Genomic DNA, 22,393 nt, shown 5'->3' with positions numbered 1-22,393 from the left:
TCTTTATATACTCACCCTTATCTGGGCACTTTTAGGCTTTTGCCTTCTCGATCCGACGATTAAAAAGAGGAAAAAGTCCCGAAAATGAGGGTAAATAACTCTCTGGTGTCGTTAACGAGATCATTTAATAAAAATAAACGACAGCAGCGAGAGTTTTTTTCTTTTTGATTAAGTTACATACTTTGATATATTTATCGAACTATAAATTTTTATTATATTTTTTTTAAATCCATATTAGACAGGAAATACGGTTTCCAACAACTACCATCCGATCGCTTTAATCCCAGCTATCACCAAGGTCATGGAGAAAGTCGTTAACTCATAAATCTTGAGATTTCTGCTAACATCAGCGACCACCAATACGGCTTGGTCATGGAAATCAACCAGGGATTTCTTGAAACTAGAGAGAAATATGGGGAATCCAGAGCAATCGCCGTGGACATGCTTTTGACAGGGTTTGGCATACCAATCTTCTAAATAAATTATAATCGTACCGTTTGTCGTTCTCGCTTAACGATTGGCTTGGTAGCTATCTCAAAAATCGATTCTACCAGGTCGCTTTCGATTTTCACACTTCAGAAAGGATTGATGTCAACGCTGGTCTTCCCCGGGGATACTCCATTTCTATGTTTGTGAATAACTATTTTCAACAATCCAAGAAAGAAAATTCTTCTTGTTCTAAATGGTCTTTCCCTTCATTCCAATGAATATAAAGCGCTAACGAAAATGATGTTTGTCATTTTTTGTTTATCCAGACAAACTAGTGTCTTCACAACAAAGGAAAGTTGATACCAAATTTCAAAAATGATTGGTACAAGTCCGCAATACCAATAATTGACGTTTCGGGTTCTAAAGTTACAGGAACGTGTAACTTTGATCCTAATACTATTCATGAATACTTTCCAAGCATTTCTGATGCTTTAGCCAGAAACAATGATGATAAGATAATCTGCAATCAATTCGGTATATAAACAACCTTTTTTGCCGAGTACTTACTTCCAGATGTTCAATAAATCAAAATGTGCAACAACTCTATACATCAAACAGAGACTTCACAAATAATTATTCTATTGCCTGTTGTAGATAATAAATTAAGTGAAGAACATAACGTTAAGATTTTAACATCAGCAATTTCTTTAATAATTGTTTGAAGATGAAAATAAGTCACAAAAGAAAAAAATTGGTTACTTTGTCATTAAAACGTAAAAAGATTTTTTCGTTGACAACACTTGTATTGGGTATCTCGAATCTCTTTACCATACGAAGAAGAAATGGCTGGAATCGGTGTTTGTAGTATTTTGGCTGGTGACAAAAGCAAGAAGTGCAGTGGCAAAATAGAGGATAGGGAAAAGAAGAAAAGACAAAAATTCAGAAGTCCACTGATGTATCAGTGACCACAGAATTTAAGAAATTATTGATCTTAGCCATTTTAATTACATTTTAATGGATTTTTTTCAAGTTTAGCTGTACAAATTGGATTAGAGCTAATTATATAGAATCGTCTCTATATTCTCGCCGTCAATCATAGCAACATGTAGCTAAAAAGATAAAAACTTTTACGTTAGAACATTAATAATTTCATGAATGAAGCCCCTGGTGAGAAATATCTGGCGACAAAGTTAGTAGATTTCATAATAATACAATTGTTTAACTGATCTAGTCAATTACATAATTCATTTCAGGTTGCTTTAATATAATTGGCATTATGGGTGCTTATCGTTGAGTAGAGTTTCACTTTATGTAAATAACAGATGAATGGGTTATAACAATAATAAATAAAATCAAACAATACGCCGTAAAACTATAATTGATTGAAGAATAATTCATAATTTTGATTGAATTTGATATCAGTCGGAGTTAATTGATTTTTCATTAAAAATTTTGTATCTTTATATACCATGCCGGTTTGAGTTACCCTATTTTCTCACATTTTTCTCCCTTCAAGTCTGCACATTTAATCTAGCGAATTTGCAATGTTTCCAAACTGTCCAAAACAAAATTCAATTCATTTTCTTGAAACCGCTTTCCACACAATAGTGATGAGACTAGTCTTGGTCTTGCAGAAAAGACAAGATCAAAACCAGCTTTAGGTCCGCAAGACTAAAACCAAGACCGAACAGTGCAAGATCTACTTACCCAAAACCAAGACCTAACATGCAAGACTTTTTGCACGACTATTCAATGTTCGAAAATAAAAACCAACCAACACCTCGCTCTAGATCTTGACTAACTATCAACATATCGCATTGTCTACAGCACTGAATAACTTTTTTCCTAGTGGCTATTATATAACGAGACTGTGCACCTAGAGGACGCCCTAGACGGGTGGGGTTAAAAAAGTAGTGCAGTAGCGATTTGAGTGCTATAAATTGCTGAATCAGGCCTATGGAGACAATTCTCTATCTCGTGCGCGTGTTTTTGAGTGGCGTAAGCGCTTTAGTGATGGCCGAGAGAGCACTGAAGATGACCAGCGACCAGGTCGTCCTGTGACTGTTTCAACTCCAGAAACAGTGACCAAAATCAACCAGATCGTCGAATGAGCATCCGGATGATTGCCGAAGCTGTAAACGTCGATGAAGAAACAGTTTTACACGAGTAATTACACATGACCAAAAGCTGTTGCGTCAACGGGTCAGCTCAGATTTCGTTGAAAGGTTGGAAAAAGATCTGCTTTGAAAAGGACCCGATTGGAGTCGATGGAAGCGGTAAAGCAAAAACGGCAGAGCTCCTAAAGGCATTCACCAAAGAAGACTTCCAGCACTGCTTCGATCAATGGATAAAACGTATGGAAAGGTGTGTGGCGAGGGTATGAGAGTATATTGAAGGGGAGCATTCGAATGTAGAATAATTTTCATAATAAAACCCTTTTCCGTAACCAGTCTCGTTATTTAATAGCCAGACCTATCGTACCTTCCCCTGAAGAAGCGGAGATTATAAATGTACAAAATTAACTTAGTCGTTTAATTCTATTAATGAATATTCTTCTAATTACGTGACGCAATATCGTTACGCCTCGTATAATAAAAATACGCGTTCGTAAACTCATAATATTTCACATCTGGGTTTAATGCCGTAAAAAAGTGGTATCAAGTTCACGTTCTGCTCGTTCTAATCTAGAAAATGCCCAATTCGTCACACTGGATGCTAAATAAACTTTTTCAAAAGAATCCTGTTACAATTGTTTCATTGGCGTATCAGAAATTTTAATCAATTAGGATCGTCGTTGTTTGATTAGATTAATAATTCGAATTGCTTTTCAATAATCGATTGATTAGTTACGATATCAATTTTCTTCTGATTTAATAACCCATAATTATCATATTCGCTTTGAATTTATGATTAATATGTGAAATATTGATTTATTTTTTATTTTGGTTTGGAAATTTTTTATTTTTTGTCTTCGATTTTACTGTTTTTTGTTTGAATCTGTCTTGCATCGTTTACGTGCCTGCCTTTCTTGTGATATCCCTCAGACGTATCCATGTCATTTGAGCTCTTCTTCTTCCAATATATTCGTATTTAGCATATAGATTTTACATTAATATTCAAAAACATGGTTTTCAAACACGATTTTTTATACCTACATCATATTGTCTAAGGCATTTTTCATCTTAAATAAGTACCTATTTTAAAAAACGTGTTTTCTTATATTTTGCCCTCTTTGTGCACTTATAAATGGCATTTCCTAAGCCAAAATCGAATTTATATACTGTTGAGAATCAAATACTCGAACCATTTTTTCAAAATACATTCAAAGAATGAGAATAAAAAATCTATTCTTCTACATTCGTTTCCTTGTCAACGGCATTCATCAAAAAACGAAATTTTGACGTGTACGTCTTTGATTTTTACGATTTATGAACTTTTACAGTGTTGCCAAATAATAAACAGTGTTTTATAACGAATACATACTATCTCACCATTAATTGATTAATTCTTGTAATAGATTAGATATATTATGTATTTTCTACATATCTAATTATATTTTAAACATCTAGTTTGTTATTCTGATTCATATAAAACATGTATCACAAAATTAATTCAAATTATCAAAGGAAAGCCACGAATTGATTTAAAAATCGCCATCTTGAAATGTTTCAACCAATTACAACTCGTTATATTACTGCCTATGTTCCTCAGATTTACCTCCCTACGTTGTTGTGTGATATTCTTCTTGTTCAATGTGATATTTCATATCTTTCTGTCACATTTTTTTATGTTTTCATCTTCCTTGTAAATTGGCCTCGTCTCGAATAAGTATTTGATTTTCAACGATTACGTGACCTTTTGCGACACAATCTTCTGAGGCAATTTCAATTTATTCCACATTTCTTCTTCTGTTATGTTCAGTGGCTTCGTCTCAATAGTATATGTCGCCACAAGTCGTATGTTTGGAACCAAAACCTTTGCGGCATTTTGTAATACATTCTCCTTACACAATTTCAATCCTCATCACATTGTTCTATACAGTTGTCTTCTATCTGTCTTATTTAATGGTTTCTTCTTGAAACAATACTCGACTAAAGTTTGTCTTTCCCTCATAAACTATCAATTTAGATCCATCGCTTTCGTGGCCTTTTTCCATAAAATTTTCTAACGCAATTTCGGCAATTTCTATATCTCATTCTCTTCTTCTACCTTGATCAGTGGCCTCATCTTAAAAGTATTATGCCGTCATAATGCAGATAATATTAATTTTCTCTCTCGTTCGAGACACTTTATCTATACTGCGCATGCTTGAGAATGCGCAGAACCGAGCTGGAACCTCGGAGGATAGAGAAATCGGTGCTATTTTATCTTTTTTAGTCGGAACAGCTTCCACTTATAGAAACCGTCCATATAGGAGTATTATATATTACAAAGTCTCCTTTTTTCGTATATTTTGAACCAAAACCTTCATGGCATTTTTTAATACAATCTTCTCACACGATTTTGAATTACATTTTTCTATGTATTATTCTTCTGTTTTTCTTATTCAGTGGCCTCGTCTCGAAACAATGAATGATAAGTCTTTGAAAGATCGAAATATGGCAACGATGGTTCGTTATAAAACATTGGCTTCTTGGTAGGTACCTTGTTAAGTCGATAACGCGCTTGTTGGGACATATTTTAATAATATATTGGCATTCATATCTCCATAAAGATTTCATATATATATATATATATATATATATATATATATATATATATATATATATATATATATATATATATATTGACAACTTACAACAAAGGAAGGGAAACGCCGCGAAACTAAGAAGAATAAAATGAGTCGGATTTTATGGTTTTAGGTTATGTAGGATAATATTATGCAGTTTTTATGTATACTAGTTTCATAATAAAAAAGGTTGCGAATATGACATTGGAAATACAGCAAGAAAGACACAAAACTGCAAAATATATAATATAACAACATAATAGAAACACAAGTTCAAAAAGTTTAGTTTTTTTGATTTACCTACATAACTGACGTAATATAAAATGCATATTCACTACAAGATTCTATCGTGAAGGATTAAATGTTCAAGTCATTGTTTAACCCCAATCTCCCCCAATTCTTCGCCATTTTCCGTAAACTAAGCGCCATGTTCTTTTCTTCTTTTTTATGCTGAGTTTTTAAAACGATTTGCGGTGTTCCTATCAACCATCCATTTCTAAATACGTTTTAAATTCCAAGAATTAATGCCAGCAAATCCTTTCTAGTTCCTCTCTTTAAAGATACCGTTATGAATATTATAACAAACCAATATTTAGTCTATTTTTCAACTGTAAACCACAAACTACTCGAGCTGTCACACTTCATTTAATAATTATCTGTTGACTCTTCGTAATTTTCTTCTTCATTTTTTTTACAGAAGGTACGGTACTAAATGCGGTGGCTGCGGTCAGGGGATTTCGCCGAGTGACTTAGTGAGAAAAGCGAGAGACAAAGTGTTCCACTTGAATTGTTTCACCTGTCTGGTGTGCAGGAAACAGCTTTCCACCGGAGAAGAACTCTACGTCCTGGACGACAACAAATTCATCTGCAAAGAAGATTATCTGAGCGGAAACAAGGCAGCTGTGATTACTTCGCATCATCAGGGTAAATAAATAATTTATCACATAAAAACTTGTGTATATAGAAAATGAAGTTTAAAAAATTTATCGCGTTCTTAAAACTTTATCCCTTTTCAATTTTCACTTCTATTTGTGCCACAAATATTCTAAATCAGCTGACATGCGCGTCAACAGTCAAACAGCGTAAATCTAGTCGACAGAGGGGTGACGACAGCTGACTGTTACCTATTGGTCGACTATTCGTTGTGGGTGGGGCTGTGTACGTTCTCGCTTCGATAACATGTCATGGAATTCTCCCTACCTCTTAGAAGCGTTTCTCCTTCACGTCGTTATCTAGTGACCGCTGTAAGTTGTGGCAAATTTAAGAGATGTCTTTTGTTAGGTTAGGATTCCCATCAGCTAGGATAAAAATTTAGAAAAAACTACGTTCTTCAGTGAATAAAATTTCGTATATTACAAAAAATATTTTGTAATTTTTTATGTAGACAGCAAATTAGGGATTATGGGATTATATTTTTTTAAATTATTGGTTTTGAGGTTATGTATAAGAGAAACAGCTAATTTAATAATTGTTGATTGTAAAAAACACGTTTTAGTACAAATTCAACTATATTTATGTAAAATATTAAAATAAAATGATTTTTATAGTTGTTTATGACAGATAGTTGACAGAAGATTGAATCATGATATATATTAACTATTACAGATTTTGATTTGAATGAGATTTTTTTCTTTATCAATTTTTCATAGGGGTTTCTACTTGATTATATAAATTATAGTTAGTGCATTAAAGTGTTGATTTGTTTCTTGTAATAAATTGATATGATCATTTGCTGGTATATAAACTTGTGATTTATGTGTTACCTACAACCAAATAAAAACTTTATGGGTACTCAACTGAAGATGGTGTTGTAATTATCCATTATGCTGAATAATGAAAGCTTTTTGCCGATGCAATATAACTTTATATTTATTACCTACTATTTTTTTTTTTCATTTGAAAAACAAAGTGGATATCCTATCCTGAAGAAAGGAATGCGTGCATCGAGAGCACGTTAATCAAGCGCACGGTGGTTCCAGCGCACATATTTTATAAAAACGTGCATAAAGCGCACATTTTCAGGTATAAAGACGTTATCCTCAATCCCTGTATTTTCTATCAATTTTTGTTCAATATTTTTGTTGCTTAGATGGTTTTTCGTTTTGTCTTAATGATAATACAAAAGTTCGTACGTTTTCCCATCTCTAGGAGTCGCTTCGGCAGATCAAATTTTGTTGTGCGCTCGTCGAACGGATTCGGCACAGGTAGTGTGCGCTAATCCACGATTTTTTTCTAAATGTGCCTGTGCGCTAGATACACGTGCACTATTCGCACCCCATCGAAAAAAGGGTATATTAAATTCAAAGTTCTAATACTCAAAATGAAACATAATAAACAAAAAGCTCTAGCTACGAGGGTTACTATATTTCATGGTTTTTTCCAACCATAAGTTCTAAAGAACAATAGAAAAAGGTTTGGACTGATCTATGAGATCTATTTACCAATATAAGTTAGATCTTCTATTTTATTTTAGGTATTTATACACTTTCACGGTCACCTAGTTTTTTGGTTAGGTTACGTTAGGTTGGCTCTAGAAAATCGAAAAATGGATGGATTTTAATGATGTTGGTCTCAAAATGTTCCTTTTTACGGCGGATTTATAAAAAAAATTAGTAGAAATAGCTGGAATGAAAATTTCTCATAGTTTGACTGTTTTAAATCGTAAAAAAAACGGTTTTGCAAAATAATCCTTTTCAAAAAATTATGGTAATTATACACTTTCACGGTCACCTGGTTTTTTGGTTAGGTTAGGTTAGGTTAGGTTAGGTTGGCTCTAGAAAATCGAAAAATGGATGGATTTTAATGATGTTGGCCTCAAAATGTTCCATTTCACAGCGGATTTATAAAAAAAATTAGTAGAAATAGCTGGAATGGAAATTTCTCATAGTTTTACTGTTTTAAATCGTAAAAAAAAACGGTTTTGCAAAATAATCCTTTTCAAAAAATTATGGTAATTATACACTTTCACGGCCACCTGGTTTTTTGGCTCTAGAAAATCGAAAAATGGATGGATTTTAATGATGTTGGTCTCAAAATGTTCCATTTCACAGCGGATTTATAAAAAAAATTAGTAGAAATAGCTGGAATGAAAATTTCTCATAGTTTTACTGTTTTAAATCGTAAAAAAAACGGTTTTGCAAAATAATACTTTACAAAAAATTATGCTAATTATACACTTTCACGGTCAGCTGGTTTTTTGGTTAGGTTAGGTTAGGTTAGGTTGGCTCTAGAAAATCGAAAAATGGATGGATTTTAATGATGTTGGTCTCAAAATGTTCCATTTCACAGCGGATTTATAAAAAAAATTAGTAGAAATAGCTGGAATGAAAATTTCTCATAGTTTGACTGTTTTAAATCGTAAAAAAAACGGTTTTGCAAAATAATACTTTACAAAAAATTATGCTAATTATACACTTTCACGGTCACCTGGTTTTTTGGTTAGGTTAGGTTAGGTTAGGTTAGGTTGGCTCTAGAAAATCGAAAAATGGATGGATTTTAATGATGTTGGTCTCAAAATGTTCCATTTCACAGCGGATTTATAAAAAAAATTAGTAGAAATAGCTGGAATGAAAATTTCTCATAGTTTTACTGTTTTAAATCGTAAAAAAAAACGGTTTTGCAAAATAATCCTTTTCAAAAAATTATGGTAATTATACACTTTCACGGCCACTTGGTTTTTTGGCTCTAGAAAATCGAAAAATGGATGGATTTTAATGATGTTGGTCTCAAAATGTTCCATTTCACAGCGGATTTATAAAAAAAATTAGTAGAAATAGCTGGAATGAAAATTTCTCATAGTTTGACTGTTTTAAATCGTAAAAAAAACGGTTTTGCAAAATAATACTTTACAAAAAATTATGCTAATTATACACTTTCACGGTCACCTGGTTTTTTGGTTAGGTTAGGTTAGGTTAGGTTAGGTTGGCTCTAGAAAATCGAAAAATGGATGGATTTTAATGATGTTGGTCTCAAAATGTTCCATTTCACAGCGGATTTATAAAAAAAATTAGTAGAAATAGCTGGAATGAAAATTTCTCATAGTTTTACTGTTTTAAATCGTAAAAAAAAACGGTTTTGCAAAATAATCCTTTTCAAAAAATTATGGTAATTATACACTTTCACGGCCACCTGGTTTTTTGGCTCTAGAAAATCGAAAAATGGATGGATTTTAATGATGTTGGTCTCAAAATGTTCCATTTCACAGCGGATTTATAAAAAAAATTAGTAGAAATAGCTGGAATGAAAATTTCTCATAGTTTTACTGTTTTAAATCGTAAAAAAAACGGTTTTGCAAAATAATCCTTTTCAAAAAATTATGGTAATTATACACTTTCACGGTCACCTGGTTTTTTGGTTAGTTTAGGTTAGGTTAGGTTGGCTCTAGAAAATCGAAAAATGGATGGATTTTAATGATGTTGGTCTCAAAATGTTCCATTTTACGGCGGAATTATAAAAAAAAATAGTAGAAATAGCTGGAATGAAAATTTCTCATAGTTTTACTGTTTTAAATCGTAAAAAAAACGGTTTTGCAAAATAATACTTTACAAAAAATTATGCTAATTATACACTTTCACGGTCACCTGGTTTTTTGGTTAGGTTAGGTTAGGTTAGGTTAGGTTGGCTCTAGAAAATCGAAAAATGGATGGATTTTAATGATGTTGGTCTCAAAATGTTCCATTTCACAGCGGATTTATAAAAAAAATTAGTAGAAATAGCTGGAATGAAAATTTCTCATAGTTTTACTGTTTTAAATCGTAAAAAAAAACGGTTTTGCAAAATAATCCTTTTCAAAAAATTATGGTAATTATACACTTTCACGGCCACCTGGTTTTTTGGCTCTAGAAAATCGAAAAATGGATGGATTTTAATGATGTTGGTCTCAAAATGTTCCATTTCACAGCGGATTTATAAAAAAAATTAGTAGAAATAGCTGGAATGAAAATTTCTCATAGTTTTACTGTTTTAAATCGTAAAAAAAACGGTTTTGCAAAATAATCCTTTTCAAAAAATTATGGTAATTATACACTTTCACGGTCACCTGGTTTTTTGGTTAGTTTAGGTTAGGTTAGGTTGGCTCTAGAAAATCGAAAAATGGATGGATTTTAATGATGTTGGTCTCAAAATGTTCCATTTTACGGCGGAATTATAAAAAAAAATAGTAGAAATAGCTGGAATGAAAATTTCTCATAGTTTTACTGTTTTAAATCGTAAAAAAAACGGTTTTGCAAAATAATACTTTACAAAAAATTATGCTAATTATACACTTTCACGGTCACCTGGTTTTTTGGTTAGGTTAGGTTAGGTTAGGTTAGGTTGGCTCTAGAAAATCGAAAAATGGATGGATTTTAATGATGTTGGTCTCAAAATGTTCCATTTCACAGCGGATTTATAAAAAAAATTAGTAGAAATAGCTGGAATGAAAATTTCTCATAGTTTTACTGTTTTAAATCGTAAAAAAAAACGGTTTTGCAAAATAATCCTTTTCAAAAAATTATGGTAATTATACACTTTCACGGCCACTTGGTTTTTTGGCTCTAGAAAATCGAAAAATGGATGGATTTTAATGATGTTGGTCTCAAAATGTTCCATTTCACAGCGGATTTATAAAAAAAATTAGTAGAAATAGCTGGAATGAAAATTTCTCATAGTTTGACTGTTTTAAATCGTAAAAAAAAACGGTTTTGCAAAATAATACTTTACAAAAAATTATGCTAATTATACACTTTCACGGTCACCTGGTTTTTTGGTTAGGTTAGGTTAGGTTAGGTTAGGTTGGCTCTAGAAAATCGAAAAATGGATGGATTTTAATGATGTTGGTCTCAAAATGTTCCATTTCACAGCGGATTTATAAAAAAAATTAGTAGAAATAGCTGGAATGAAAATTTCTCATAGTTTTACTGTTTTAAATCGTAAAAAAAAACGGTTTTGCAAAATAATCCTTTTCAAAAAATTATGGTAATTATACACTTTCACGGCCACCTGGTTTTTTGGCTCTAGAAAATCGAAAAATGGATGGATTTTAATGATGTTGGTCTCAAAATGTTCCATTTCACAGCGGATTTATAAAAAAAATTAGTAGAAATAGCTGGAATGAAAATTTCTCATAGTTTTACTGTTTTAAATCGTAAAAAAAACGGTTTTGCAAAATAATCCTTTTCAAAAAATTATGGTAATTATACACTTTCACGGTCACCTGGTTTTTTGGTTAGTTTAGGTTAGGTTAGGTTGGCTCTAGAAAATCGAAAAATGGATGGATTTTAATGATGTTGGTCTCAAAATGTTCCATTTTACGGCGGAATTATAAAAAAAAATAGTAGAAATAGCTGGAATGAAAATTTCTCATAGTTTTACTGTTTTAAATCGTAAAAAAAACGGTTTTGCAAAATAATACTTTACAAAAAATTATGCTAATTATACACTTTCACGGTCACCTGGTTTTTTGGTTAGGTTAGGTTAGGTTAGGTTAGGTTGGCTCTAGAAAATCGAAAAATGGATGGATTTTAATGATGTTGGTCTCAAAATGTTCCATTTCACAGCGGATTTATAAAAAAAATTAGTAGAAATAGCTGGAATGAAAATTTCTCATAGTTTTACTGTTTTAAATCGTAAAAAAAAACGGTTTTGCAAAATAATCCTTTTCAAAAAATTATGGTAATTATACACTTTCACGGCCACCTGGTTTTTTGGCTCTAGAAAATCGAAAAATGGATGGATTTTAATGATGTTGGTCTCAAAATGTTCCATTTCACAGCGGATTTATAAAAAAAATTAGTAGAAATAGCTGGAATGAAAATTTCTCATAGTTTTACTGTTTTAAATCGTAAAAAAAACGGTTTTGCAAAATAATCCTTTTCAAAAAATTATGGTAATTATACACTTTCACGGTCACCTGGTTTTTTGGTTAGTTTAGGTTAGGTTAGGTTGGCTCTAGAAAATCGAAAAATGGATGGATTTTAATGATGTTGGTCTCAAAATGTTCCATTTTACGGCGGAATTATAAAAAAAAATAGTAGAAATAGCTGGAATGAAAATTTCTCATAGTTTTACTGTTTTAAATCGTAAAAAAAACGGTTTTGCAAAATAATACTTTACAAAAAATTATGCTAATTATACACTTTCACGGTCACCTGGTTTTTTGGTTAGGTTAGGTTAGGTTAGGTTAGGTTGGCTCTAGAAAATCGAAAAATGGATGGATTTTAATGATGTTGGTCTCAAAATGTTCCATTTCACAGCGGATTTATAAAAAAAATTAGTAGAAATAGCTGGAATGAAAATTTCTCATAGTTTTACTGTTTTAAATCGTAAAAAAAAACGGTTTTGCAAAATAATCCTTTTCAAAAAATTATGGTAATTATACACTTTCACGGCCACCTGGTTTTTTGGCTCTAGAAAATCGAAAAATGGATGGATTTTAATGATGTTGGTCTCAAAATGTTCCATTTCACAGCGGATTTATAAAAAAAATTAGTAGAAATAGCTGGAATGAAAATTTCTCATAGTTTTACTGTTTTAAATCGTAAAAAAAACGGTTTTGCAAAATAATCCTTTTCAAAAAATTATGGTAATTATACACTTTCACGGTCACCTGGTTTTTTGGTTAGTTTAGGTTAGGTTAGGTTGGCTCTAGAAAATCGAAAAATGGATGGATTTTAATGATGTTGGTCTCAAAATGTTCCATTTTACGGCGGAATTATAAAAAAAAATAGTAGAAATAGCTGGAATGAAAATTTCTCATAGTTTTACTGTTTTAAATCGTAAAAAAAACGGTTTTGCAAAATAATACTTTACAAAAAATTATGCTAATTATACACTTTCATGGTCACCTGGTTTTTTGGTTAGGTTAGGTTAGGTTAGGTTAGGTTGGCTCTAGAAAATCGAAAAATGGATAGATTTTAAGGATATTGGTCTCAAAATGTTCCATTTTACAGCAGATTATATAGAATATAGTACGAAACTATTCACGAAAATTGATTGTTTTTCATCGATTTCATGTTAAGCTATAAGAACTGAAAAAATCATTCTTTTTGAATTTTTCTAAATTGTTTATTAATTTATGTAGAATACAAAAAAATATAAGAACTTTATCTGATAATGAGATAATTTTTTGTAAAGGATTATTTTGCAAAACCGTTTTTTTTACGATTTAAAACAGTCAAACTATGAGAAATTTTCATTCCAGCTATTTCTACTAAATTTTTTTATAATTCCGCCGTAAAATGGAACATTTTGAGACCAAGATCATTAAAATCCATCCATTTTTCGATTTTCTAGAGCCAAAAAACCAGGTGACCGTGAAAGTGTATAATTACCTTATTTTAATTTCAAGAAACTCTTCCCAACAAATTTCTACGAAAATATGTTCCAATTATATCGCAATTTTTGAACGCTCATCATCAGTCAAACCATTTTTGATGTGTTAAAGGAGAAAAAAGTCTTGTGGGGCCAAGAAAATACTGGCAGATCGGTTTCGTTTAACTTTTTGCTTCTCTGACAGCACCATCTTCACGCACACTTTCCTCATGGCCAAAGTTTTCTGTAATGATCTCAAAAACTTAGATTTGAAGAATGCTCAATCATTCTGATACTCATCCTCATTGATATTCACTGTTCTTGCTGGTGGAAGGCCGTCGAATTCCACTCTTTCCATATCTCCTCATAAATACCCGATGTAGCTATGGGAGCATCACCGTAGGCCTCTTAAATCATCTCGTGCGTTTTGACAGGGGTTCATAAAATAAGCTACTCTCTTCAACGACCTTATCCTCCAATTGGGCGCTCGCAGACTGCCTCTCGACCTCACGGTCGCTCAGGATAAATTTACTTTCATATCAGACACTGTAAAATAATTTTCTAAATTCGTAATTTTGTACAAGTAATAATAAGTGTTCGTAATTGTCCTTTGGTCCTAAAATAATAATGCTGTCAATATTTTCACCATCATTATTATCCGTTGCTTTATATCTACAAGCAATAATTCTAAGTGAAAGGTTTATCAGATATCCATCGATTTTTATAATAATTATATCCACTGTCGACAAACCAGATAATAGGCTGATAAGTCGATACGAAATCCAAATAATATATATTTAGAAAAGTGTATAGCGATTTGAGATGGGATTGTTACTTTATTGTAACTGATAGTTCTTTTCTAGAAAAGAAATCTTAAGGAGATGAATATAATCGATGAAAATCAAATTCCTAAACTTTTTCTTAATATGAGACAGGATGAGTTATAAAACTCGGTCCAGGTAAAAATTTCTGCAATGAAATCAGTAACAACAACTTTTTTAAAATCCAAATAGCATTCGATCTGTTTGATAAATCGTAAAAAACCAGAAACTTTTAGAAAAACCTTCTTAACAATCAAGTGTCTTCCACTTTGCGTGTCGGGTGTATTCTTACCACACCCTATTCCCTGTCCCTGTTTGGTATCCAATGATTTCTTCTTATTTTCGTAGATCAAAAATAAATTTTCAACGTTTTCTACTACTGTAGTATAAATGTATAAACTAAATATCAAGCTGACCTTTCAAAAAGGTTATTCCATAAAAAAGAGACCATGTTTCACCGAAAAATGGTAGCTCACTTTTTGCAGGACCTCATCTTTAAACAATAAGAAACTACTTGTACTTTTTGTGTCATTTTCATGATCGAACGTTATGTGCTCTCCATTTGCCATAAATATTTTAATAAACGTCTATGTTTACACACGTAAGTACATTATCGGTGATTTATAATTGTACGAAGAAGTCACGATACTAGATGTTGTCAGGTCCTGCATTTGAACTTAGGTTTCCCTTTCAATACTGTACGGACATATTATCCAAAAGAATTTCTAAGAATTTAAATTTTTACATACAATTGATGCATTTTAGTAACAGTACGCTCATAAGCTAGTAATCAAATCGAAACCTGTCAGCTTTGTTGCTGTTTGTTGTCCGCTTTTTCTTTTCTATGAAATTTTGTTACTAACTGTTCTAATTCTAATTTTATTTTACTTATTTAGTGTGCAACAATAGCTTTTATTAGTTTCAAAATGGATAAACTTTCGTCAGACAAAGAACTCGAACACAGATTCTGAAGAAGAATAAGACCCATTTCAAGACAGGGATTTTAGTGACGATGATTCTTCAAGTGAAGTTGAAGATTTGGATAAAGCGTTCACTTCTTCTTGAAAATGAAGAATTCAACGGTGAAAATAAAAATGAAGACGAAGTTCCGAATAGTAAATTAAGGAGTTGCGTTTGACTGGATTAGAAAACAAACAAATCTATCGTGTACCATAACCAACAAATCTTCAGATTGTCCAGTCAAATAAGACTTTGAAGGTTACCAAAATTCCCATAGAGCTAAAAAATGGTATAAATGTTCAGAGTACTATTATAAATGAATTGTGAAAAGTCCCCATCAATACCCCTTGATTTATTGATGGTGAAAGTTTGCAAAAATATATTTTTCGCCTTTTTCAGCTAAACGGTGAGTTCTACAACAAAAATAGTTCTGACAAAAAATGTAGATCATCCGATTCTCTACAAAAAACGTATCAACACATTTTTTCATAAGTATTACCATTATACCATATTACCACGAAAAAACATTTTATACTATTTTATACAAATATGTTCAGTATGTATGTAGACATTTTGGCCATAGAGTGACTGTAGTATTTGATGGTTACACCGATTGTAATAAAAATACTAAAGCCGCAGAACAACGACGTCGAGCTACAACAAAATCTTCATCTTCTGTTGTTATTTTTGATGAATTTATGACAGTTCCCACAAGCAAACAGATATTTCTTGCAAATACCCATAACAAGTCTCGGTTTATTTTAATGTTAAAAGAAAAATTCACTACTGAAAATATTCTTGTAAAACAAGCTGAAAATGATGCCGATGCTCTGATCATTGAAACAGCAATAGAACAATTCAACTCAACAAATATAACTGTTGTTGTTGGTTAAGTATTACTTACTGCTCGAACTCCAACAGAAAAAAATATTTATATCTTTAAACCGGGAAAGACTCAGCAGTAATCGGAAATGTATTCATCAAAAAGTTTATGTGCTTTTCCAAAATGACAAAATCGAGAAACAAAATTTAATCAATTGTGCTGAAGTTTTTAAAGATAGTAACTCTGCTCCAGAAGTTATGATCACGAACGGAATTCGCTTTCTTCTTTCCATGTACGGAACTCCAAAAAAAAGTTACCTGCTTGGATAAACTCCGATACTTATCTTTTGCAAAAGAACTTATTATAAAAAACAATCTTCTCCAAACCTCTGCTGCTGCTCAACAACATCTATTCCGGGTATATTATCAAGTTTAAGTATGGCTTGGCAATAAAATGGATCCAGAAGACTAGGGTTGGAGGTTATTTGACAATGCATTGGTTAGGTTACTCCCGCCTGCACTAGAAAAACTTAACACCATCTTTTGCAATTGCAAAAAAGATTGCAATGCTAAATGCGGCTGTAAAAAGTTTGGACTGTTTTGTTCTTTAGCAGGTACCAATTGTCAAGGATAGTCGTGCTCCAATGTTGAATCAATACTAGATGAGAATAATCACGAAAGAAAGAAAACGAAGACAGTACACTAGAAGTTCCATTGGATTATTATGAATCCGACGAATAATTTTTCCAAATTATTTTTTCATTTATATATTACAAAATTTACACAGCTTTCAACATTTTCAATACTCAATTTGAATTCAATACGATCACAATAGATCGTGGAATAGACCTACCAGGATGGTGTGGAAACGTGTGCATAATAAGAATAAAATATTTTTTTTTCAATTCTTTCAACCGGTATATCAAGGAGATGGCAATACTTATGAACAAAAGTATTGATACATTTATTGTAGAGAATCGGATGATTTACAATTTTTGTCTGAACTATTTTTGCTGTAAAACTCACCGTTTAGCTGAAAAACCTTTTTTTGCAATCTTTCACCATCAATAATTTTTTTGCATAAGGGGGATTGATGAGGACTTTTCACAATTCATTTATAAGAGTATTCTGAACACTTGTACCATTTTTTAGCTCCATGGGAATTTTTGTAACCTTACATCTATTTTAAGGACCAATTTGACTAGACTAAGAAACGGATGCAGTGTTCAAATGATTGGATTGCACCAAAACCAAACAACGATTGGATATTGTATAAAGAACATCAAAAGACATTGAGTTCAGAAATAATGATCGCGCTTGATAGTTCCCTGATGAGTTACCAACATATCACGTGTATTGATCAAACAGAAAATCTTCGGGTAATGATGAAATTAGAAGTCCCATATCTACGTATAGATGTCAGTCACTTATATCAAAACTGTACTTCAATACCCCTGACAAACCAAACGACGCTTCCAAGGAGTATTACATAAAAGAAGTATTATCCTGTGTAAAAAAACATTTTTGTTTGCCAAAAGTGATCAATCAATTGACTAGACGATGAGGAAGATCATCAACGAAACAATTGATTCCTCTAAAACCAATCAAACGAGGTATAAGACAAGATGTGATTCCAGAAAAGAAAATTCCACACAAGAAGGCACATTTGGTGAAAGTCTTGTGGAGAAATTAACCAGATCAATTCGAGATACGAACACAGTTTTATATTTTGACCGATTTTGTACCTCAATCCATCTTTTACATATGGTGTAATAAACTACAGGAGATATTGGAATTATGGCATGTGAAGAAGATTTAATTTGCACTCGTTGGCGAGATTCTAGAGATTTCTTAGTAGTAAGGAACTGTTACAGTTGGCAGTATCCGTACTGTGGAAAGAATAGAAACAGAAAGAAAATAAGTACTTGTCAATTCAATTATGTTTTATACTGAATTTATGGAAGGCGTCGATCAGGCCAATCAAATGATCATACTAACAGAACAAAAAGCTCAGAACGTGCTGTGACAATGGTGCTATTGCATGATTATTTGGTAACAATCGCTCAAAGGAACTCGTGTCGAATTGTGCAAAGACATGTTGAAAAAATTCACAACAATCTACAGTATGAGTCTTTCAAGATGAGCCAAATCCAACAAAAGTTGTTCGCGGAGGAAGCACTTCGAAACAAATGGTCGCTTGTATTTTTGGAATAACTGGACATATGGCTACTGTTCCATTAGAGCAACGAAAAACAGTCAATTCTGAATGGTGCACCAGGATTTGTTAACCAGGAATGTTCGACAAAATCGGACAGTAACAGAACAAAAAGCTCCAAGGTTTTCTACGAGCTATTCATGACTGCAAAATATAATGCATGAATAAAAAGAAACAAGATGTTGAAAACTGCCTTTTATAAACTTTATTATACCGGTAGCAACTAGGTAAGAAGAAAATAATGAAGAGAGGACGCCCCTCAAACCAAATTCATGGATAATGATGTGGAACATCTTCGGGAAACTCAAGAAAACGATGTGTAAGATGTGCAGCTTTCAAAAAATAAAGGGGACAAAGATCAATGGCCAAATGTACACAGTAGAGCTCTGCAATGATTGTTTTGCTAAGTATCATTCTTGATTACCTTGCATATTTGCAATAAAAAATAAATGTTTTTCTCCTATTTTTTTTTATTTTACTATCAGAACATACTGTTTGGCCACATACTACACACAAACCAATACTATTGGGACATTATATCCCAATTATTAATTAAATATTTGTTTTTCTCGTCAAACTAAATTAGCAATGAATATTTTGTGCTATAAATATAACAATTTTTCTATAAATGTCGATTTATAAATAAAAAAATATTTATAACTGATTGGGTTTAAAATTGCTGCCCATCTCTACATTCTTTGCTGTAATTTTTATTTAATCTCTGAAGCATATTATTAAACAACTTTATGATAACAATCGTATTTATTTGGTCTCAATTTTTGTTTTTAAAAGTAGAAAGGTTTTGCTTTTTTTTTATATAAACGAACAAAGGTTGAGAAAGTATCAAAAGTAGCCTTCGATGACCTAAAATAGAAGAAAATGTGTAAACATAACCGTATATAATTATAGAGCAGTCTACGTGGATTAAAAAACCAACGTAATAATGTGCTTGATGAGAAGAGATAGTAGTTTTTTTTGTAATTCAATTCACATTGAAGCACGGGACTCAACTCAACAGATTATATCAATTAAATCATTATAGGCTCTGAAATTAGGATTATAGATAACCTAAGGACTTCTCCAAATACGTTTTGGGATAAAATTTTTCTTCTATTACAATTTGCCAACTCGTGATCGTGGTTGTCATGAAGATTAGACAACTTGTGACGGAAGATTATACAGCTCGGGATTTTAATTATGAAATGAACCTAACCTAACTTATCTTCATCGGTATAACACTTTGCTTTACATCATTCTACTGATCACCACTAAATAATTTAGTCACTTTTTTGTTATTTCTGATTTTTAAATTTAAAATCATTAGTTACAAGACATTCTTGTACCCACTGACTTACATAAAATCTACTTACTATTAATACTATTTTTAACACAAACCATCACACATGGTTATCTGTTTGAAGAATGAAAAACGGGGCAACGAATTTATTATTTTGGGCTTCCGCAAATTTTTATAATTAATTCCTCTATTATAATGCAATTTATTAGAAATGAGAAATTCTAGGTTTTAATTTTTGGATTTTTCGATTTTACAAAGTCGATTTGGTACTAACACTTCGTCACGAATTATATTTTGTACTCGGACTACCTTTTCAGGTTCAGCGCACCCGTCTGGGTATCCGTATTAGTGTAATTATTTCTTATTTTGTGTTAATTATAAATATTAAGACAGAATATTAGCTATAAACGAATTCGTGAATCAAAATCTTTAGCGGTCTACGAATTTTCAGGTATCAGATATTGCGCCATCTTTCGATACATATTGTCCTGATCCAAGCAATTAAAATTGCATCGCATCATTTGCTGGGAATAAAGTTAATCATTATCTATAATTGAATTTAGATATTTTAAGCAATATGCCTAATATAGAAAATAAGTGAATCATCAGATAGATGTAGGAACATGTGAAAACAAGCACATAAAATCTGCTATATCACTGATACATCTTATAAAATGTATGAAATCATATTAAAAAGCTAAAAGAACAAAAAACGATTATACAATTAGTAATCGCGTAATCAACAAAGCTGTAGAAGTGGGAGATCAGCTAAGCATGAAAATTAATGTAACAAAAACCAAAGTAATGCCTTAAGAAGACTTCCAAACCCAAAGCTGAACATAAACATCAATGACACCGCAATAGAGAAAGTTGAGGAATTTAAATATTTTGGCAGCTGTAGACAAATGTAGACCCTGACGTTGATGTTAAATCAATTATAGAACAAGCTAGAACCATATTCCTAAAGGTGGAAAAACCTATTATGTAACGTAACCTTGAGCTTAAACTGTTTTGTAAAGGCGTACGTGCACTCAGTTCTCTTGTATGGAGCAGAAACAAGGACATTAAAAAAAGTGGATACTAGACTCGAGGCTTTTGAAATGTGGATCTTCCGCATACTACTAAAAATATCATGGACTCAATATATAGGTACTGAGGAAAGAAAATAGATAATAAAGAATTACAAACATTTTAATTATTGAACAGTATAATGTACTTAATAATATTTGCAATGTCAATATGTCAATTTATTAATTATTTGCAAAAAGTATTGTTGATTGTGACTCCAGGATAATTATTAATATTTTTTTATTGGATGCAGACGGAATATGTATATCTCTACTAGATGTGATGGAATCTCTATAGATGTGTTTGTGATTTCTATACAATTTGTAAATGTGTTTTCGATAGAATTTGTTGATTGATTCGTATTTGTGGTGGAAGAAAGTTTTGCAAAATCATCGAAGTGAAACTGTCAACTGTCAACATTTAGGGAAGTCAAAGTTGTCTACTCCAGAGCGTCCCGAAAGTGTTTTGCAATACGGAACTGTCACTTTCACTACATGGAACACTCAAAACGCAACTTTCGGTATGTAAATGAATACGGAACGAACAACTTTCAGATGGCGTCGTTTAAAAATTGGTTTTGTAACCAGCACCTTAAAACAATTGAGCACAGACCGGAATTTTCAAAACAAGCGTTCTACATGAACATTTAAATATGACAAAAATTAGTACAAAGTTCCAAAATAAGAAAATGTCACGAAAAACACCAAAAAGTGATAACTATAGTATTTTGAGACTGCAAGGGACTTTAAGGAATACAACCGACATATTACTCTGATGTATTTAGGCAGTTGCATCAAAAAATTATCAAAAAAAGGTGTTGCAAAATCAGCCGAGGTGTGCGCTCGCTTCATGTATCTTTGGTATGTTTGACGTACTCTAAGCTACACTGTAAAATTTTTTTGTAAAATTACCATTGTATTGCGAGAGATAATATGATGGCTAAAATTACTAATCAATGTATTTTTAGACGACGTCATCTGAAAGTTATTCGTTCTGTATTCATTTACATACCGAAAGTTACGTTTTGAGTGTTTCATGTAGTGAAAGTGACAGTTCCGAACTGCAAAACACTTTCGGGACGCTCTGGAGTAGACTTTAACTTCCTCTAGCCACTTCAATGTTGATAGTTGACAGTTTCACTTTTGCATAACCTTAAATTTTTAATTTTCTGAAATTATTTGTTTTATCTGAAGTTTTCTTTAAACTAATGAATAACAATGAATGACGATGAAAAATAAAACATCGGCGATGAAGAGTTAGTCGAATCCACGCTACCTGATCTCACCGAAGAAAGCAATACGAGCTCTTTATGAAGTGGTGTCACCAGAAAAAATTATGAATAAAATGTTTATAATTCTCTATTATTTATTTTCTTTCATCAATGTAATTAAAAAAAAATTGTGATGGAATCATTTGATAGATGATAGAAGTTTCTGATTTAGAGGCAGGCATGTAAAATAAAACCTGGAACAAATCACAACTATATAATAATAGCTTGTTAGAAATAGATACTTTGTTGTATAGTGAATAAAAAATGTATTTCGATAAAGACGAAACGTCCATTTTTTATCAATCTTTCATAAATTATTTAAAAAAACTAATTTTAAAACAAAAAAGACCTAAAATCAAGAACATTTAGAAGCATTAATATATCAAAAGGTCTAAGAAATTAAAGAAATTAAAAAAATATATTTAGTTTTTCAACCTTAGTTTCAGAAGTTATTTAGTCGATGCAGCTTTTGCGTTTTTTAATCAAATTATCG

At 31.8% G+C, this 22,393-nt stretch overlaps 1 protein-coding gene across 1 annotated transcript in view; it reads left to right on the top strand.

Moving 5' to 3' along the window:
* Positions 1-22,393, top strand: part of LOC130442800 (LIM/homeobox protein Lhx5) — a 116,240-nt gene that overhangs the window by 22,961 nt on the left and 70,886 nt on the right. The window contains exon 3 of the mRNA XM_056777156.1: positions 5,856-6,082. Within this exon, the coding sequence (XP_056633134.1) occupies positions 5,856-6,082 (227 nt within the window). The remainder of the gene's footprint in view (positions 1-5,855; positions 6,083-22,393) is intronic.

The sequence above is a fragment of the Diorhabda sublineata genome, chromosome 4, assembly GCF_026230105.1.
Source record: "Diorhabda sublineata isolate icDioSubl1.1 chromosome 4, icDioSubl1.1, whole genome shotgun sequence".
NCBI classification, from domain to species: domain Eukaryota; kingdom Metazoa; phylum Arthropoda; class Insecta; order Coleoptera; family Chrysomelidae; genus Diorhabda; species Diorhabda sublineata.
This window is presented reverse-complemented; position numbering and strand designations above follow the sequence as displayed.